General features: G+C 40.3%; 2 protein-coding genes across 5 annotated transcripts in view; both read left to right on the top strand.

The window, feature by feature from the left end:
• The first annotated feature begins 7,617 nt into the window (after nucleotides 1–7,617).
• On the top strand, nucleotides 7,618–10,915 carry zgc:101100 (uncharacterized protein LOC445169 homolog). Its single transcript, XM_053625918.1, has 3 exons — nucleotides 7,618–7,949; nucleotides 9,076–9,251; nucleotides 10,496–10,915. The coding sequence occupies exons 1-3, from the start codon at nucleotides 7,832–7,834 to the stop codon at nucleotides 10,913–10,915; spliced, it is 714 nt and encodes a 237-aa protein (XP_053481893.1). The 5' UTR covers nucleotides 7,618–7,831.
• Nucleotides 10,916–13,165: 2,250 nt separating this feature from the next.
• The window catches only part of csnk1g2b (casein kinase 1, gamma 2b), a 32,642-nt gene continuing 29,413 nt past the window's right edge, over nucleotides 13,166–16,394 (top strand). Inside the window, exon 1 of one of the 4 annotated variants that reach the window (XM_053625753.1) lies at nucleotides 13,166–13,326. The gene's annotated coding sequence lies outside the window, so the exon portion shown is untranslated. Of the gene's footprint in view, nucleotides 13,327–13,395; nucleotides 13,783–16,394 lie in introns of those variants that run through there. The other 3 variants (XM_053625757.1, XM_053625755.1, XM_053625756.1) reach the window with 3 other exon arrangements.

Here is a 16,394-nt window from a genome sequence, read left to right on the forward strand (position 1 = left end):
AGGAGACAAAAGTGTGTGTGTGTGTGTGTGTGTGTTTGCTGAATTAATTTGAGTCTCTCTTTCAGACCTACTTTTGAGAGTATCTCTGATTCTCTCTCTCTCTCTCTCTCTCTCTCTCAGATGCTGTTGCTGTCCTGCTGGTCTGGATCCCTCACCGTGTCGGGTCAAAGGCCAGCCAGCCCCATCGATCCCCCCGGTGAAGCCATGTTTAGCCCCCTGCTCCACTCCAGAAGTGCCAGAGCTGCTCAATTGTGCAGCGTCTGGATCGATGGTGTGCGTGTGTGAGGGCCTCCCGGTTAAGCAGCTCTTCCTCAGATAACTGACAGCTCCAAAGCTCAGCCCTTGACAGCCACTTGTCAATACAAATTTCACCTATTGATGAGTAATTAAAGGAATAAAAAGAGAGCTCGATCTGCTACGGGCTCAAACATCTGTTAAACAGGCGAGGTAAACAAAAACCAATAGGGGACATCTTAAACCCTCACTCAACGCTCGTCTAAGTCCCTCTCTGTAGTTTATAAGCGATCCCAAGCATATTAAAAACCGTTCAGATGGTCCTCGTCGATAAACAATTCACTAGCTTCGCAGAAAAAAAGTCATACGGATTTTACACACTGCGCAGTTCTCAAAAAACAGGTTGGACTAGCAGGGGTCGGCTAATTCTGGCGCGAGTGGCGCTCGCGTGTTCTTGTACACACGGGGATCTTTTAGCTACTTTGCAAACACTTTAATCATATTTTTTAAAAGGATAGGTTACTAGCTAGTGAGCTGGATGTGAGCTAAGCAGGTAAAGCTGTTGTGAGCTGTGCTAGGTTCTTGCTAATACCCAGCAGATAAATATAGCAGCAGGTTAACATTCGCGGTACAGTGACGCTTTAGTTAATGAATATAATATAATAAAGTATTATAAAGTGAATTTGTATCATTTAGCAAAGCCCACCAGAGGTTTTAGCAAGGTTAGCAAGAACCTAGCATAGCTGAAAGATCACAACAGCTTTGCCTGCTTAGCTCACATCCTGCTCACTAGCTAGCAACCTAAACTTTTAAACATTATTATTATTATTATTATTATTATTATTATTATTATTATAGTATCTGCAATGTAGCTAAAAGATCACCATGTGAACAAGAACACCTGATTCATGAATCAGAATTAGCCGACTCCTGCTCGGTTCTTGCTAACACACAGAAGATAAATAGAGCAGCGGGATAACATTTGTGGTGCAGTAATACTTTAGTTAATAAATAGTATAACGAATATAATAAAGTATAATCGATGGAATTTGTATATTTTACCAGACTTTCTATCGTTAGCATTGTTTGTTTATTATTTATCGCATTATTTGTCAGGATGTTAGCATTAGCGTTATCCTTGCGGAAAAGTAGCACCTTACAAAATGTGTACCTGTATTAAAAATAATCATTTATTTGGACCTCATTATTATTTTATTTGCAGTTTTTTTTTGTAGTGTATTTTGTTATATAGTATATGTGACAGGCTAGGATCCATAAGATCGTGTCTGTTCAGGTTACGCGTCCACCCCCTACGCCGTCGTCTCTCCGTGATGAGTCTCATCGGGTCTTTCCCGTTGCTTTAAAGTGCTTAATCCCTGCCTGTGTACGTGGAGATCCCCTATAAGCCTTTTAAACTGCAGGAGGGATTTAAACCCATGAAGCCCAAACGGTTTGCCCTAAAACTCTGCACTAATGAAATTAAGAGGCCTACATCCAGTTAGGAGAATGTAAATAAACTGGAGGATGTTTAAACGGGACAGCAATGTCTTTTAGTATGATGTTTTGGTGTAAACGGCCACCTCCTTTCTGCGGTCGGCTTGAAAAGGGTGCGTAGGTTGGAGAAAAACTGAACCATGCGGCAGGAGGGAGAAGCTCAGTGCAGTAGGTAAAAGCTCCAGGGTCCATCTGTCAACAGCAGGATGTTAGAGAGGAAGAGAAGAGAAGAGGGGGGGAAAAAGTACGTCTTAGAAAGGAGAAAAAGAGTATCAAATAAAAGCGAGATGTAAAAAAAGTAAAAGAAAAGAGAAAGTATAAAAGCGCAAGAAGCACGGAGCGCAGGAAACAATAAGAGAAAGAGGAAGAGATAAGAGCGGGGAAAGAGAAGAAAGAGAACGCAAGAAGGCAGAAAGGAATACAAGGTATAGAGACTGCAGGAGAAACAACAGTAGGGAAAAAGAGAATAGAATAGAAGGAAGAAAAAACAGAAAAGGATGAAAAAGAAAATAGTTGAAAAGAGGAGAAAAAACTGAGGAGAGGAGGAATTAAAAAAAAAAGTATATCATTAAGTCAAGTGTTGGACAGATTAAAAAGAAAGGAAGAGATGAAAAGCATCAAAAAGAGAAAGTACAACGGTAAAACTGCAAACAGTAGGTGGGAAAAGAGAAGGGAAGGGAAGAAAAGACGAGAGGATAAGGCATTAGAGAAAAGATAATACAAGAGAAAAGAGTCCATGGTAAAGAGAGAAGAAGAAACAGTTGAGAAAAAGCAAGAAAAGAAAGTCTGAAAAAAGAGAATGCATAGAAGGAGAAAAGAAGACGGTAGAAAAGAATGGAGAGGAAACTCGAGAGGTCCGAAAGATAATAGTAGAACATTAAAAAAAAGACAGCGAGAAGAGAAGAGAAGGAGATGAGAGAGGACATGGAAAGAGCGCGATAAACTGAGAGAAGGCAAATGAGAAAAGAAGAGAGGATGTAGGAGAGGTGGGTGGATGGAGACTTGTGGAAATAGATGGAGACGGGTAGAGACATGTGGAGACGAATGGAGATGTCTGAAGATGGATGGACGTGTGGAGACAAATGGAGATGTGTGGAGATGGATGGAGGTGGATGGAAATGTGTGGTGGTGGCTGGAGATGGTGTGGAGATGTTGTGAGACAGGTAGAGATGTGTGGAGATGGTGTGGAGACCTGTGGAGACCTGTGGAGACAGGTAGAGATGTGTACATGGTGTGGAAACGTGTGGACATGTGTGGAGATGTTGTGAGACAGGTAGAGATGTGTGGAGATGGTGTGGAGACCTGTGGAGACAGGTAGAGATGTGTACATGGTGTGGAAACGTGTGGAAATGTGTGGAGATGTTGTGAGACAGGTAGAGATGTGTGGAGATGGTGTGGAGATGGTGTGGAGACCTGTGGAGACAGGTAGAGATGTGTACATGGTGTGGAAACATGTGGAAATGTGTGGAGCCCTGTGGAGATGGTGTGGAGATGTTGTGAGACAGGTAGAGATGTGTGGAGATGGTGTGGAGATGGTGTGGAGGTATGGAGAACTGTGGAGATGTATAGAGATGGTGTGGAGACATGTGGAGACAGGTGGAGGTGTGGAGACATGTGGTAGACAGTGTGGAGACATGTGAAGATTTGTGGAGACGTGTGGAGTTGGTGTGGAGGTATGGAGATGTTTAGAGATGGTGTGGAGACGTGTGGAGACAGGTGAAGATTTGTGGAGACTTGTGGAGACGGGTAGAGATGTGTGGAGATGGTGTGGAGATGTGTGGAGGAGTGGAGAACTGTGGAGACGTGTGGAGATGTGTGGAGACGTGGTGGGGGGCGGTTAGTAGCAGCGGTTTTCAGGGAGGGGAGTCCCACAGAAGCAGCGTCTTTGTGCTACTCTAATCCTCCAAGCCAACACAGCTTTGGCCAGGTTTCATTGGGAAAGTGGTTTGAAATAAGTGCTTTATTTCTTCGCAGCAAATCTGCGCTAATCCCACAGGCCGAGGAGACAAAGGCTTCTGAGCCGAGAGCTTTAAACAGGGTTCAGGGCCTGAGTGCTACCCGAGCTCTTCTAAATGACTTACTTTACACTGACACTAACAGACACTGACAGGCAAGAACACTGCAAAGAGGAGAAGAGGGACAGAAAGAACAGGAGATGAATACGAGGAGTAAAAAAAAAAAAAAGAAATCACACGGTGTGGAAACAGGTAGCAGGATACACGTGTGAAAATAACAGAAAAATAGCTCTCAAAATATATCGATTTCCTTATAACGATAAACTCTGGATAACAGTTTACAATTAAATCAGATAATGTGTCGATGGTTTGCACACGTCTCTTGGGCGAAGAAGAAAAAAAGAGAGAAGAAAAGACATGAGTACGAGGTAAAGAGAAGAAAAAAAAGAGTTGAGAGAAAGAAGTGAGGATAAAAGAGAAAAGAAGAGGGTAAGACACTAAAACAGAAGCAAGAAGAAACCCCAAAAACAAAAAATATATAGTAAAAAGAGACATGTACGTCCGAGTGCAAAATGCCATGGTTAAAAAAAAAACAAAAACAAAACAAAAGACAGAGAAAAGAAAACTGAAAAATGTAAGGGCAATAAAAAAGAAGGAGAAAAATAGGTGAGAAAAAAAGAAAACAAATGAAAAGAGAAAAAAAAAGAAGTGAGGAGAAGAGAAGGAAGAGGAAACCTGAAAAGGCAAAACGAAAAGCAGAAGGAAAAAGAAAAAATGCACAGAAGGAAATCCAATGAATGCAAAAGTTTGCATCCCCCACGGGTGGAGAAAAAAAAAATCCAAATAAAATAAAAGAACAGAAGAGAGACAAGGAGAAATAAAAGAAACTAAAGAAAAGCATCCAAGATAAAGGGAGTAAAAGAGAAGAAGAAAAAATGAGTGAGGAAAAAGAAAACACGTTAAAACAGAAAAAAGAAGCGAAAAGAAGACAAAAAAGTGATAAAGGAAGAATAAAAAGAAAGAATAAAGGAATTTTTATTTATTTATTTTGTTTAAAGATTGAACAAAAAAAAAAATTCAGTGTGAAGAGGCATACACTGAAGTTTGCAGGCCCCATTGGTGAAAAGAAGAAGAAGAAGAAAAGAACAGATGAATAAACGAAAACAGGAAAATTTAATGAGAGTAAAAAAAGAAGAAAATAAGAAGTGAGGGAAAAGAAAACACTTGCAAAGTGCGAGGGACACTCTCTTCTAAAACAGAAGGAATAAAGTAAAAAAAAGAATATAATACAAGAGGGAATATTCAGTAGGACAACACATACGTTTGTGTGCAAAAGTTTGCGTCCCCCTTGGGTAAAATAAGACCAACAAAATTCTTTCATCATTAACATGTTCAAGTATGCGTTTGTGACGATAAACGAACGTTCGTGAAACCTAAATAAACTTCGTGTCGGAATGAATTTCTTTGCCTTTTGCCGTGAGGGTGTGCAAACTTTTGCACGCTACAGTAGCCAGTATTCAGATTAGAATTCCGTTACTGGAAAGGAAAAGGATGCGGGGTGTGTTCTGTTTGATGGGCTTCTCTGTGCGGTGGGTGAAGGGGGAGGGAACCCCCCCCCCAACCACACACACATCTCTCTCTCTCTCTCTCACACACACACACACACACACACGCACACATAAACCCGTGGGAAAGACAACAGTGTCCTAAGCCGTGCAGTTTCATCAGGTTTTAGTGGAATTTACATGTTTAAGACTCTGGAGCTGTGCTGAAGATGATCTGGTTTGAGCCGGTTTAAGTGCTTAGCTAGAAAATGGCACATTGTACAGGTGGGAACAGAGACGCGCATCAGTGTGTAAGGAATAAAATGCTTCGGGGTGTGATGATGTAGGAAAATAATCAACAACACGGTGGTATGATGAAGCGGAGGTACTGTTATCACCCTGAAGTGTTTTATTCCCCTTATATCAAGGCCAGCGATTAATTCTTTTTTTTTTTTTTTAATTATTATTATTTCTTAAAAAATGACATCGTACTTTTTATCCAATTATAGTTACTGTTCATGTTGTGGAATGAATGAATGAATGAATGAAGGGTTTTTCAGTTTCTAAAGATAAAGTAAAACCCTCGAAAGGAGTGTTTTTCCATCAGGGATACTTCAAAATAGAAATATTTCGGAGGATAAGAACCCTTTAAAGAACCCCTTAACGAAGAACGCACCAACTACGAAGACAGATTTGCTAAATATTAAATGCTTGGCATGTTTTAGGTATTGAAAAAGATCAAAATTACAATAATAATTTAAAAAAAAAATGAATAATTTGGAGTTTTGTACCACACACTTACTCACTTCAAGGGTCCTTCAAGGGTTCTTTGGCTAAATAAAGGTTCTTAGCTCAAACAAAGGGTTCCACTTCGAACCTTTTCTCACAGGCAGACACTTCTACCTGACCCCCAAAAAAAGTTTATACGTAGAATCCTTAATGGTCCTCCCAGAAGGACAACTGAAGGAACCCTACGAATGAAAACCTTTTTTCATTTTTTAAAGAGTGTAATGGCATGCACACACACACACACACAAAAACAATTTCCAAGACAATCGGGTTTTTCTCACGACGGAAAACATCTGGTGTGCTTACATCCGAGAGATTTCGAGTGGATTTCTTTCACAACACTTCAGACAAACTATGGAACCTGTTAGCAAAGTAAACTGTTGAGGAACACAGTGCGCTGGGGTGAAGAGCAGCAGAAAAGCCTGCAGACAGAAAGCGGTCCAAAAGGCCATTTTAATGTTATTATAACGTCGCCAGCCCCAGAGGTTAGCTCAGCACATTGTCTTAATTGTTTGACCAGAGAGGGGGAGTGCTTTTGGAGACCGGATCCTTTACCTAAATCTCTCAAGTTCAATAGTTTCAAGAAAAGAAAAAAAAAAAAAATGAAGAAATCCAAGCCCTCCAAATCTCCTTCTTCTTCCTCCTCCCCCTCCTCATCCTCTCTAATCCGGCCTAATGCCTTTCCCTCTATTGGCTAATGTCCGAGGGAGGACAGAGCGCCGCGTCTTAAATAGTGTGGCGGCTGTTTGGGCTTTACAGAGTTGATCTAGAAACACCAACACAGCAGTGTAGGATTATTGAGATTATTATAAAACCTTTTTAACTCCTTATCCAGGTAAATGTTATTCGTTTTATATCTGCAGTGTTGTATATGGCGGCCGTGAACCCCAAGCCGCGGATAAAGACGCAGTGCGGCCGGCGTGATTTCGACTCCATAGCTTTTTATTGTAACGTAATCCTTCGTGGTTTATATTGTTCCTGACTTAATAACTCGTTCTTTCAAGGTGTGTTGTTATTGTAATGTAATATCTTGTTTCGATTTAATGACTCGTTATTTCGAGATGTTAAGTCGTTGTTTCAGTGTGCTCTAATGTCTCCTTATTTTGGCTTAATGACTTATTTCAAGAGATTATCTTGTTAGTTCAACTGTTATTTGGACTTAATAACTCAAATTTGGATTTAATAACTTGTTATGTGGACTTAATGTCTCTGACCTGTGAGTTGTGGGGTGGGGTGGGGGGAGGGGTGGGTGGGGGGGGAGGTGCTATAATCATGATTTTGACTTAATAACTCGTTATTTCAAGACATTACATTTTTATTACAACTTAATATCTTTATTTTGACTCACTAATATGCTATTTCAAGATGTTACGTAGTAATGATGTCTCGATATCTTGCTAATTAGACAAATACTCGTTTTAACTAAGACTAAGAGTACTTATCTTGTTATTATCTCGTTATTATCTTGTCATTTCGTCACATGATCGTGTCATTGTAATGTTATTACCTTAATATTTTAACACACTGTCTACAAGCCCTGAAGTGCAAGAAGAAAAAAAAAAAAGACTTGTTTTTCTTCCCATCTTGTGTTTGAGGCCGTCCATGAGTTAGTTAGTTAGTCGTGTATTTTTTGTAGCTCTTGCTGTATTTTGGGTGCAAATGAACAAACTTAGGAGCATCTCGCAGGTCTTTGTCATTTCTAGGGCTTTTTTTTTTTTAACTGAATTGATGAACGATTTATCTGCCGCTTCTTTACACTGAGTTGATCATTTGAGATGAACTTGTAATGTTGGAATGTGTTAACAGTCAGGAGTGATGAATTCCCCGTATTTTTGCGCCCTTCACCCCGCCCTGTGTTTGGACCTCCACCAGCAGATGGCTCAGCGGTACCAGCTTCACACTCACACAGTCACTGTGGCCGAGAGACTCGCGGGTAAACAAAAACAACAGCACGACTTCGTTTGATATTTTACACTTCTATAATGGAAATGTAGAAGCGCAGATGTGGCTGCGGTTGAGTGCAAAAGTTTGTACACCCATAGGACAAAATGAAAAGGACTAACAGCGTAATATAGATGGTCCTTCATTACTGTAATAACTTGCGCACCTTTCTTTATACCTGTCTTTACATCATAATGATTTTTTTTTTCTTGGACTTATCTTATGGACTGCTTTTTTTTGTTGTTGTTGTTTTTTTTTAAACCAAATGTTAGATTTTTTTCCCCTTTGGTTCATGCCAACCTCTATTTCTTGGTATAGAACTTTATTATAGAGGCAAACTATATATTTTTTTTTAAATGTTTGTTTACATATATTAATCATAGATTTTAAAGATACAATGAACATCTGTGATTCGCAACAAAATACCATGCAATGGATAAAGTTTCCTAAAAAAAATAATTAAATGATATCAATTTGAAGGTATTTTAGTCCCATGACATATAATAAACATACAAACATTTTTATTTATTCATTTTTAAACATTTTTTTTAGTTGACCCGATGTTTGAGACTTTTTCATTTTAGTTCTACATATCTATGAAGAATCGTTGTCCATTATTTATTTATATTCTTTATTTTATTCGTTTTTAAACACAGTCCGACGTGCAAAGAAACTCAATTCAGTGATATGCCTGGAAACCAAATTTGCAAGCACAATTTGTTTTCTATGGATATATTAGTAAGAGAATTTAAAATATACCTTAAACAATTATGTTTCACAATAAATATCATGCGATGGATTGATTTATTTTTAAATGTAGGCTTCTGTTTGCAGTTTTCCGGCCCAGAAAAATTTGCCCCGCCTCCACATGGAACTTAGCTTAACTATTAGCTGCCTATTTCTCTAATAAAATAAATAAATAAATACATAAATAAATAATAAAAATACATAGAGAGAAGGCAATGCTGGATGATGTTTTCATTGCAACGAAGCCTTGCAGTTTGCCTCACAGGCAGCAGAGGGCTCTAAACACCTAAACATTACAAACCGCATCTTTAAGAAAGCTCAGAAAGAACCCCTGAAGAGAGTTGTAATCAGTGTGTCTGTGTACTCGTCAGAGCTGATCCTCGAGGCACGCGACGGGGGTCAGCAGAAGCAGCGGAGGTGCAGGACGGCTTTCAGCGTGTCACAGCTGCAGGCGCTGGAGAAAGCTTTCCAACAAACCCAGTATCCTGACGTGGCCATGAGGGAGAGGCTGGCGGTCTGCATCAACCTCCCCGAAGCACGCATTCAGGTGAGAACGCTGTACACAACGCTGTGACCTTACTGCATGTTGCACACGTTCTTATACACAGCGATTATAATATTCCTGTGAGTCTAGGGCAGACTGCAAAAGTCTGACAAGAACACCTTTTATCTTCAAGCTTACTCAGGTTGATTTACTCTTACAGCTCCTTTCTTAAAAACCGGAATATTCTCAGTAACGCTGGGCGATACGATAAAAATATTATATCACGATTCTTGAAAACATATATATGATATACAGGACTGCTAACAAACACCAAGCAAAACAATACTATTGTATTTTTTTTTTTTAACTATAGAACGGAGTCTGCTTTTATTTAATGTCTACAAAATAAAATGCATTAAAAACGGAAAAGGAGAAGAATAATACTACACCGTTATAAATTCTCACAATAACCCTAACTCTCAGGTTATAAGATTCCCAGATAAGGAAAGAAAAAAAACCCTAAGAGCCATGCTGTTATATGAAAATAATCAACATGATGTGGTGTGATGCAGATGTAACAGTTTACACCGATCATCCTGTTCATAAGTTTACACCCCCCTAGCTCTAAATGTATGGTGTTGCCTTCTTTAGCATCAGTGACTGTTTGCACCTTTTGTAATAGCCGTGTATGAGTCCCTCAGTCGTCCTCGGTGTGAAAAGATGGATCTCAGCGTCATATAGCCGTTGTTGGAAATTGCTCAAATATGCAGAGGAAAAGCAAATAATGTGGGCAGTTTAACTGCTCAGGACAAACAAGAGACTCATGAACCACTATCACAAGACACATCATGTCTTCGATCGTCCAGGTAACGCCACACGGTATTAAGAATCATGGGTGTGTAAACTTTTGAACTGGTTCATTTGTGTAAATTCAGTTATTATTGTGTCTTGTGGAGTATATGTAGACATCTGTTATGTAAAATAGCTTCTTCAGGGCAGCAGTAAATAAACAACGAAATGCAATTTTAATGATCCATCTTTTTTTTTTTTTTTTTTTTTAAAGTTATTAACATTTTGCAGATTCTGCAAGGGGTGTGTAAATTTATGAGCACAGCTGTATAATAAAATAAACAGCCGTTTTAAGCAGGAATTATAATGGCCTAAAGCTTATTAGGTTCACATATTAGGTTGCAAAGAGCTGCACTGTTGAGCAAAAAACACGAAGCTCCTACCTATTCTGTTGCAGTATTACACCTGACTTTGACTAAAAGTGTAAATGTAAATGCTTTTGGTATGCTTTTCTGCAGGTGTGGTTCAAGAACAGGCGTGCAAAATTCCGCAAAGGACAGCGATTCACTCCTCTCCCGAAGCGTCGTGCTCCGGAAGACACCGAACAAGAGAAAGCTGAGCTCTCGGAGGAAAAGAAACGCACCAAGCAAGAAACACGACTTTCGGACATCGGCGCTAGTCGTGTCAGCACTTCCACGGACGAGACGTCTCGTTTCCAGACTCCGTGTCGGCTGAGTTCTCCGTCTTCTCTCCAACCGTTTGCATTCGGAGAACAGCACAAGAGTCCAAGCCTTCTCTCTACTGCTCCGCCTTTCTCCGCTTCCTTCTTCCCCTTCATGCAGCCTCACAGCAGTACGGCAGACGCGATGCTGATGCATAAATGTAACAACCTTGGGCTACACATTAAATCCATGGCGCGTCCATGTCTGGACTTGTAGCTGCACCGCCCCAAAAAAAAACAAACCTTGTTGAGCCAGTTATCAGCACGAGGAGAAGAACAGGTGCTCCTGGGTCGTACTGCAACGCGAGAGAAAGTTCACATTAGGGCTGTAGTGTTTGTAAACGACCCCTTGACTCGAGTGTTTACACATCTGCTGAGAGCTCACAATGTGGTGGGAGTTTTTTAAAGCACTTTTTTTTTTTTTTTTTAAATCAATACACACTTCATTTTTGCATGGTGCAAATAAAAAAACAAACAAACAAAAAAAAACACTGTAGGTTTAAGATTGTTCTGGAAAGTATTGGCCCCTTACAAAACTAGTGCAACTTGATTAAATGTTTGCCTGGGCGTTTACTGATAATGTAATAACCAGACTGATTGTGTAGCCGAAATAAAGTTTGCTAAAGGTGCTAATCCTTGGATATTTGTCTGAACAAACCTGGACAACATAAAGTGGTGATCATTATATACCTTATAAATTCATTTTCAATGCTATAGAGCGACTCCAGTGACTGATAATTCTATTGTGTGGTGACGCACATAAAGGTGGGCGTGGCAATACATGCAAAAACTTCCTGCGTCACCGGGCTTCTGGACACCATGACATCATCATCACGGGCGGGTCAGGAATAAAAAGAGGTTCTGAGTTCGAGCGCTTACTCGCCGGTAGCCGAGTAAAAAGCACACAGTAGAGGCAATGAGTCATGGTTTTTACGCAGGCACTCATTATGTTCGTGTGGCACTAAACTCTAGAAAGAAGATTTCTTTTGCCTGATGCATCCGGCAACACAAAGTTAATCCATGGCTTAAAATATTCAGAGTGCTCATTCTCTGCAAAGCCAAACGTTTTATATTTTACGTTTGAAGTCGAATACATCACTCCCGTTAGTTTTAGTTTTCTACCATTTATTTACACATCGATGCATTTTAACAGCTTGTCAATCCAATAAGCCACACCCCTGGTTCATAGTGATGTCACAACATAGGACTTAAGCTGGGTTTATACTTGCTGATAATTATGGATATGCAAAATGGTGGCTGTGTATCCTGTGATCGTTGTGCGTCGATTGTGCATGTCTGAAAAGATTCGTCCCTTAAAGCAGTGGTCACCAACCCTGGTCCAGGAGATCAACCTTCCTGAAGACTTTAGCTCCAACCATAATCGTGCCCACCTGACCATCCTATCATTAGATCATTAGAAGCCTTACGAAGTTCTCGATCGGCTAAAACAGGTGTGTTAGATTTTGGTTGGAGATGAAACCTGCACGAAGGTAGATCTCAAGGATGAGGATTAGTGACCACTGCTTTAAAGGTTCTTTGTTGGTGGAACCCTGAGAGTGTCATCAGTTGGCCCTTTTTTGGGATCTAAGAACTCTTAATTATCCAATGAACACTTAATTTAAAAATAAATCAATCAATAAAAATCAGTGTCGTTGGTTGGTCACGTAGTCTATTTGTACTACGCACAATTAGAAACAGTACAACTCCAAGAACCTTTGAAGGGTCTATACACAGTAGAACCGAATAAGAGAACAGGTTCCAAGTAGAACTCGTTTTGAAAGGTAGAACCATTAAACACCTAAAGAACTCTCGAGGAGGAGTTTTTGCTGTAGTCATGGACTCAACGATCCCTGGTTTGATCCTGAGTTCAGGGTTTCAGATGTTCTCTCTCTCTCTCTCTCTCTCTCTCTCTCTCTCTCCGCATCCACGTGGGTTTCCTGCAGGTTCCTTCCCAAAAGCATACTGGTTGGTGGATTGGTGACTGGGGTGAACGGGAGTGTTATAGACTGGCGTCCCATCCAGGGTGTATTCCTACCTCACACCCAGTGTTCCCAGTATAGACTTTGGGATCCACCACGACCGGATAAAGCTCTTACCGAAGACGAACGAACGCCAGAACGTGAAAAGAACTGCTTATTTTTGTGCAGACTCACTGTAGATAAGTGGCAATTAAACTTCTGATCATGTTCTTGTTACATTACACAATGTTCTTCCTGAACATTTCTGCCTGAAGCACTGGGTTAAACCCAACCTGTAGGGGAGTGTGTGTTCATGTGTATCAGACACTATTTGGCCAAATAGCCTAAGGTTCTCTCACTGAGGTGTAATGGCTTATATTATTTAATTAATGCCACAGGACACGGTTATTTCTTATTTCTCTGGGCTGTGTGTAATAGAGACATGTTGGTAAGAGCAGTATTCTGTCCAATCCGGATGTGTTTGGTCTCAAAGTGTGATGGGGAGTGACTGACTCTGCTGACGCCTCGCGTTCACCGACTTCAGCAGGCTTAAAGAGACACCAGCGAATCCGCGCTTAGCCTCTGTGGGGATTTTAAAAAAATAAAACACCATTTAAAGCCATGAATGCGGGAATATATGGGTTTGCGGCATCCAAACTCGACCCTTCAGGTAAACTCGTCTTCATTCTATCCATTTCCTATACCGACTAGTCAAAATATGACATGAAAAAATACTTCAATCGAAATGTTAGCTATCTAGCTAGCTAGCTAGCTAAGTGGCTAAAAACTAACGATGCAACGAAACACCCCCAACCAACTTCCCTCTCCTCCCGCCTCCTTCTCTATGATTGGCTAGTTCTACTCGGAATATGTACTCTCAACCAATTAACTGCGGCCAGCCGACAACACTACCCAATCCCAGCACAGCAGGCGGGATTTGCCAGCGACCTAGCTATATGAGCTTAGCTGCTATTCCAGTACTATCTATATAAGAAATGGATTATTAGCCACCATGCTAAATAGTAAGTTTTCAGGTGTCATTGCTTATTCGATTTTATTTTTCGCAGATACATTAGGATTAAGATTTAATTCACGAGGACGCACAAATATGTTTAAGACATAAGAGGTAAAAAAATTTATTTCTGTAAAATTCGTCCAGCTAGCAGTGGCTAGCTAGCGCTAACTAAAAAAAAAAAAAAAAAATGACAAGCCCACTCACTAACTTGGCTAATGGAGTCCCAGATCGTCTTTAGATAACCGAATGAATTTAAAACCGTCTGTTTTTATCGTGTGGGTTTAACAGCAGCGTTGTTAAATCCTGAAAGAAGTGCACACTTCCTAGCTAGAAGCTGAGCTGTGAATATTATTTGTTGATATTAGTAGTGTTCGAGGTTGGGGATGATGTTTAATTATATAGAAACCGTAAGAACTGCTCTCGGGTCAATTCTAATACAAGTCAATTAACACTCATTCATACCTCTGCAGGTTTAAATCGGGTGTTCGAGATCTTAATATCGGGTCTAAACATTGTTTGGGAATGTTAGTCAGGTTGCTAGGCTCCTTGCTAGGTTGGATAGCATGTAAGCTAACTTGCTGTCTTGCAAAAAAAAAAAAAAAAAAAATCTTGTTAATAAACCCTCCTAGGATTTATTCTTTGTAAGTAACACAATTTAAAACCATGTCTTGTCTTGTTAGAAGTGTGAAGAGGTCTAAAAGTATATATATATATATATATATATATATATATATATATATATATATGTATATGTATATATATATATATATATATATATATATATGTATGTATATGTATGTATGTATGTATTTGGGATATCTGTTTATATAATGCGGTTCATCTAATGCATGTTTAACAGTCACAATAAACAGAGTTATATCTCTTTAATCCAGTTTAACTACTCATCTCGAGTCAAATGTATTTATACAGCACCTTCAAAACCTTCTTTATAGAATATAGAAGAAAGGAGCATATAAAAAAAACAAACTGAAGATAAAGAAGGGACAAACAGATCATCCAGACAAATGCAAGATGAAATAGATTAAAGGGGGAAAAAAATAAAAGTTTTCTACTTAGATTTACCAGTGTCATAATGTCGTAAGGCGTGTTTTGTCGAAACAACTGAGATATCTGATCGGTCTGGTTCGTAAAGCTGTATTACGGCCCGGTTTTACAGGGGATTTAATGAAATAACTCCTAGCTTGTCGTTCTGTTTAACTCGATCGATCGCTTTAATCCTCGTGTTTGACATTTAAAAGCTGTTTGTACTGTAAGTTGTAGTCGAGGAGTTTGTGCTTCCTGTTAGGCAGCTTGCCAGAGAGTCCAGTTTTGTCTGAACGGATGTCTTTTCCAGACTATGCAGGTTCTGTTTAGATAAAATGGGAATGTGAAAAAAAAACATATTATATATGTTGTAATTTAAGCTTTGATTGATATTCGGGCAGACTTCCTTTACTGATAATAGTGAATATGAGTCCTGGCTGGCTGACTTGTTTGTTTTGCTTCCTGGTTAGACTCGTTAGTCAACACAATGGGGCGGCTTGAACAGCGCTTTGAGATGACTCCTGGCTTCATAGGTTTGTACACAGACTTCAAAAATCATGGATTTGTTTTCGGATGTTTTGCGTTGCTGGGCCATGATTAGAACTGGGATAAAGCTTTAAGATTAAAGACTCCGGGCTGTTTTCCGAGCCCGTGAGAGGTTCTGAAGAGATCTGATCCCTGATCAACCGTCAGGTCTGGAAGCTATTCGTACTCACGGCGGACACGTACCGAGTAACGTGATTGGTTCAACTTGTCCAGTAGAACTCCGGTTCTACTTTCATGTTATTGATATACAGCCGACAGTACGCGGACGCCTGACTGTCGGTCCTGTATGTGCTTGTTGAACATCCCGTTCCTCTTTTTTGTTGTTATAATAAGCTCTACTCTTCTGTGAAGGCTTTCCACTAGATTTTGGGGCGTGGCTGTGGGGATTTGTGCTCATTCAGCTACAAGAGCGTTGGTGAGGTTGAGCTCGGGCGCTCACGTTGGGTGAGGAGGCTCCAGTTCATCGCAAAGGTGTTCAGTGGGGTTGAGGTCAGGTCTCTCGAGTTCTTCCACTCCAACATTGGGAAACCGTGTCTTCATGGAGCTCATTGTCATGCTGGAACAGGTTTGGGCCTCTTAGTTCCAGTGAAGGGAAATTGTAATCCTGCAGCATACAAAGACATTCTATACGATTGTGTGCTTCAACTTTGTGGCAACAGTATGGGGAAGAACCACAAAATAAAAAAACTGCATGGAATTGCAAATCGAGCCACGGTTCAGACTCAGTTCTTCTATGCGAATGCAAACCTGCGATTTTGAGCCCCGCCCACAGACCGAATCCAGAAACAGTACTAAGTGCAGACAGCAAATGCATTTTGTTATTTTTATTTATATTTTTTCTCCTCTCTCCCCTTCCTGGCAGTGCTTCCACACATTGTGGCTCAGGTGATAGAGCGGGTTGCCAACTAATCTTGGGGTTGGCGGTTCGATTCCCGGCCCACGTGACTCCACATACTGAAGTGTCCTTGGACCCCAAGTTGCTCCCGATGACAAGCCAGAGCCTCGCCTTTACACAGTGTAAAGTTCTTTGTCGAACCGCTAAGCTTAAAAATCGCTGAATAAGTGCAGACCATTTACATGCCGGGTATTACTATCGGTCCGTTTGAACCGAACCCTGGTGTGTTTTCGGCCTC

Source organism: Ictalurus furcatus, chromosome 5 (genome assembly GCF_023375685.1).
Source record: "Ictalurus furcatus strain D&B chromosome 5, Billie_1.0, whole genome shotgun sequence".
NCBI lineage: Eukaryota > Metazoa > Chordata > Actinopteri > Siluriformes > Ictaluridae > Ictalurus > Ictalurus furcatus.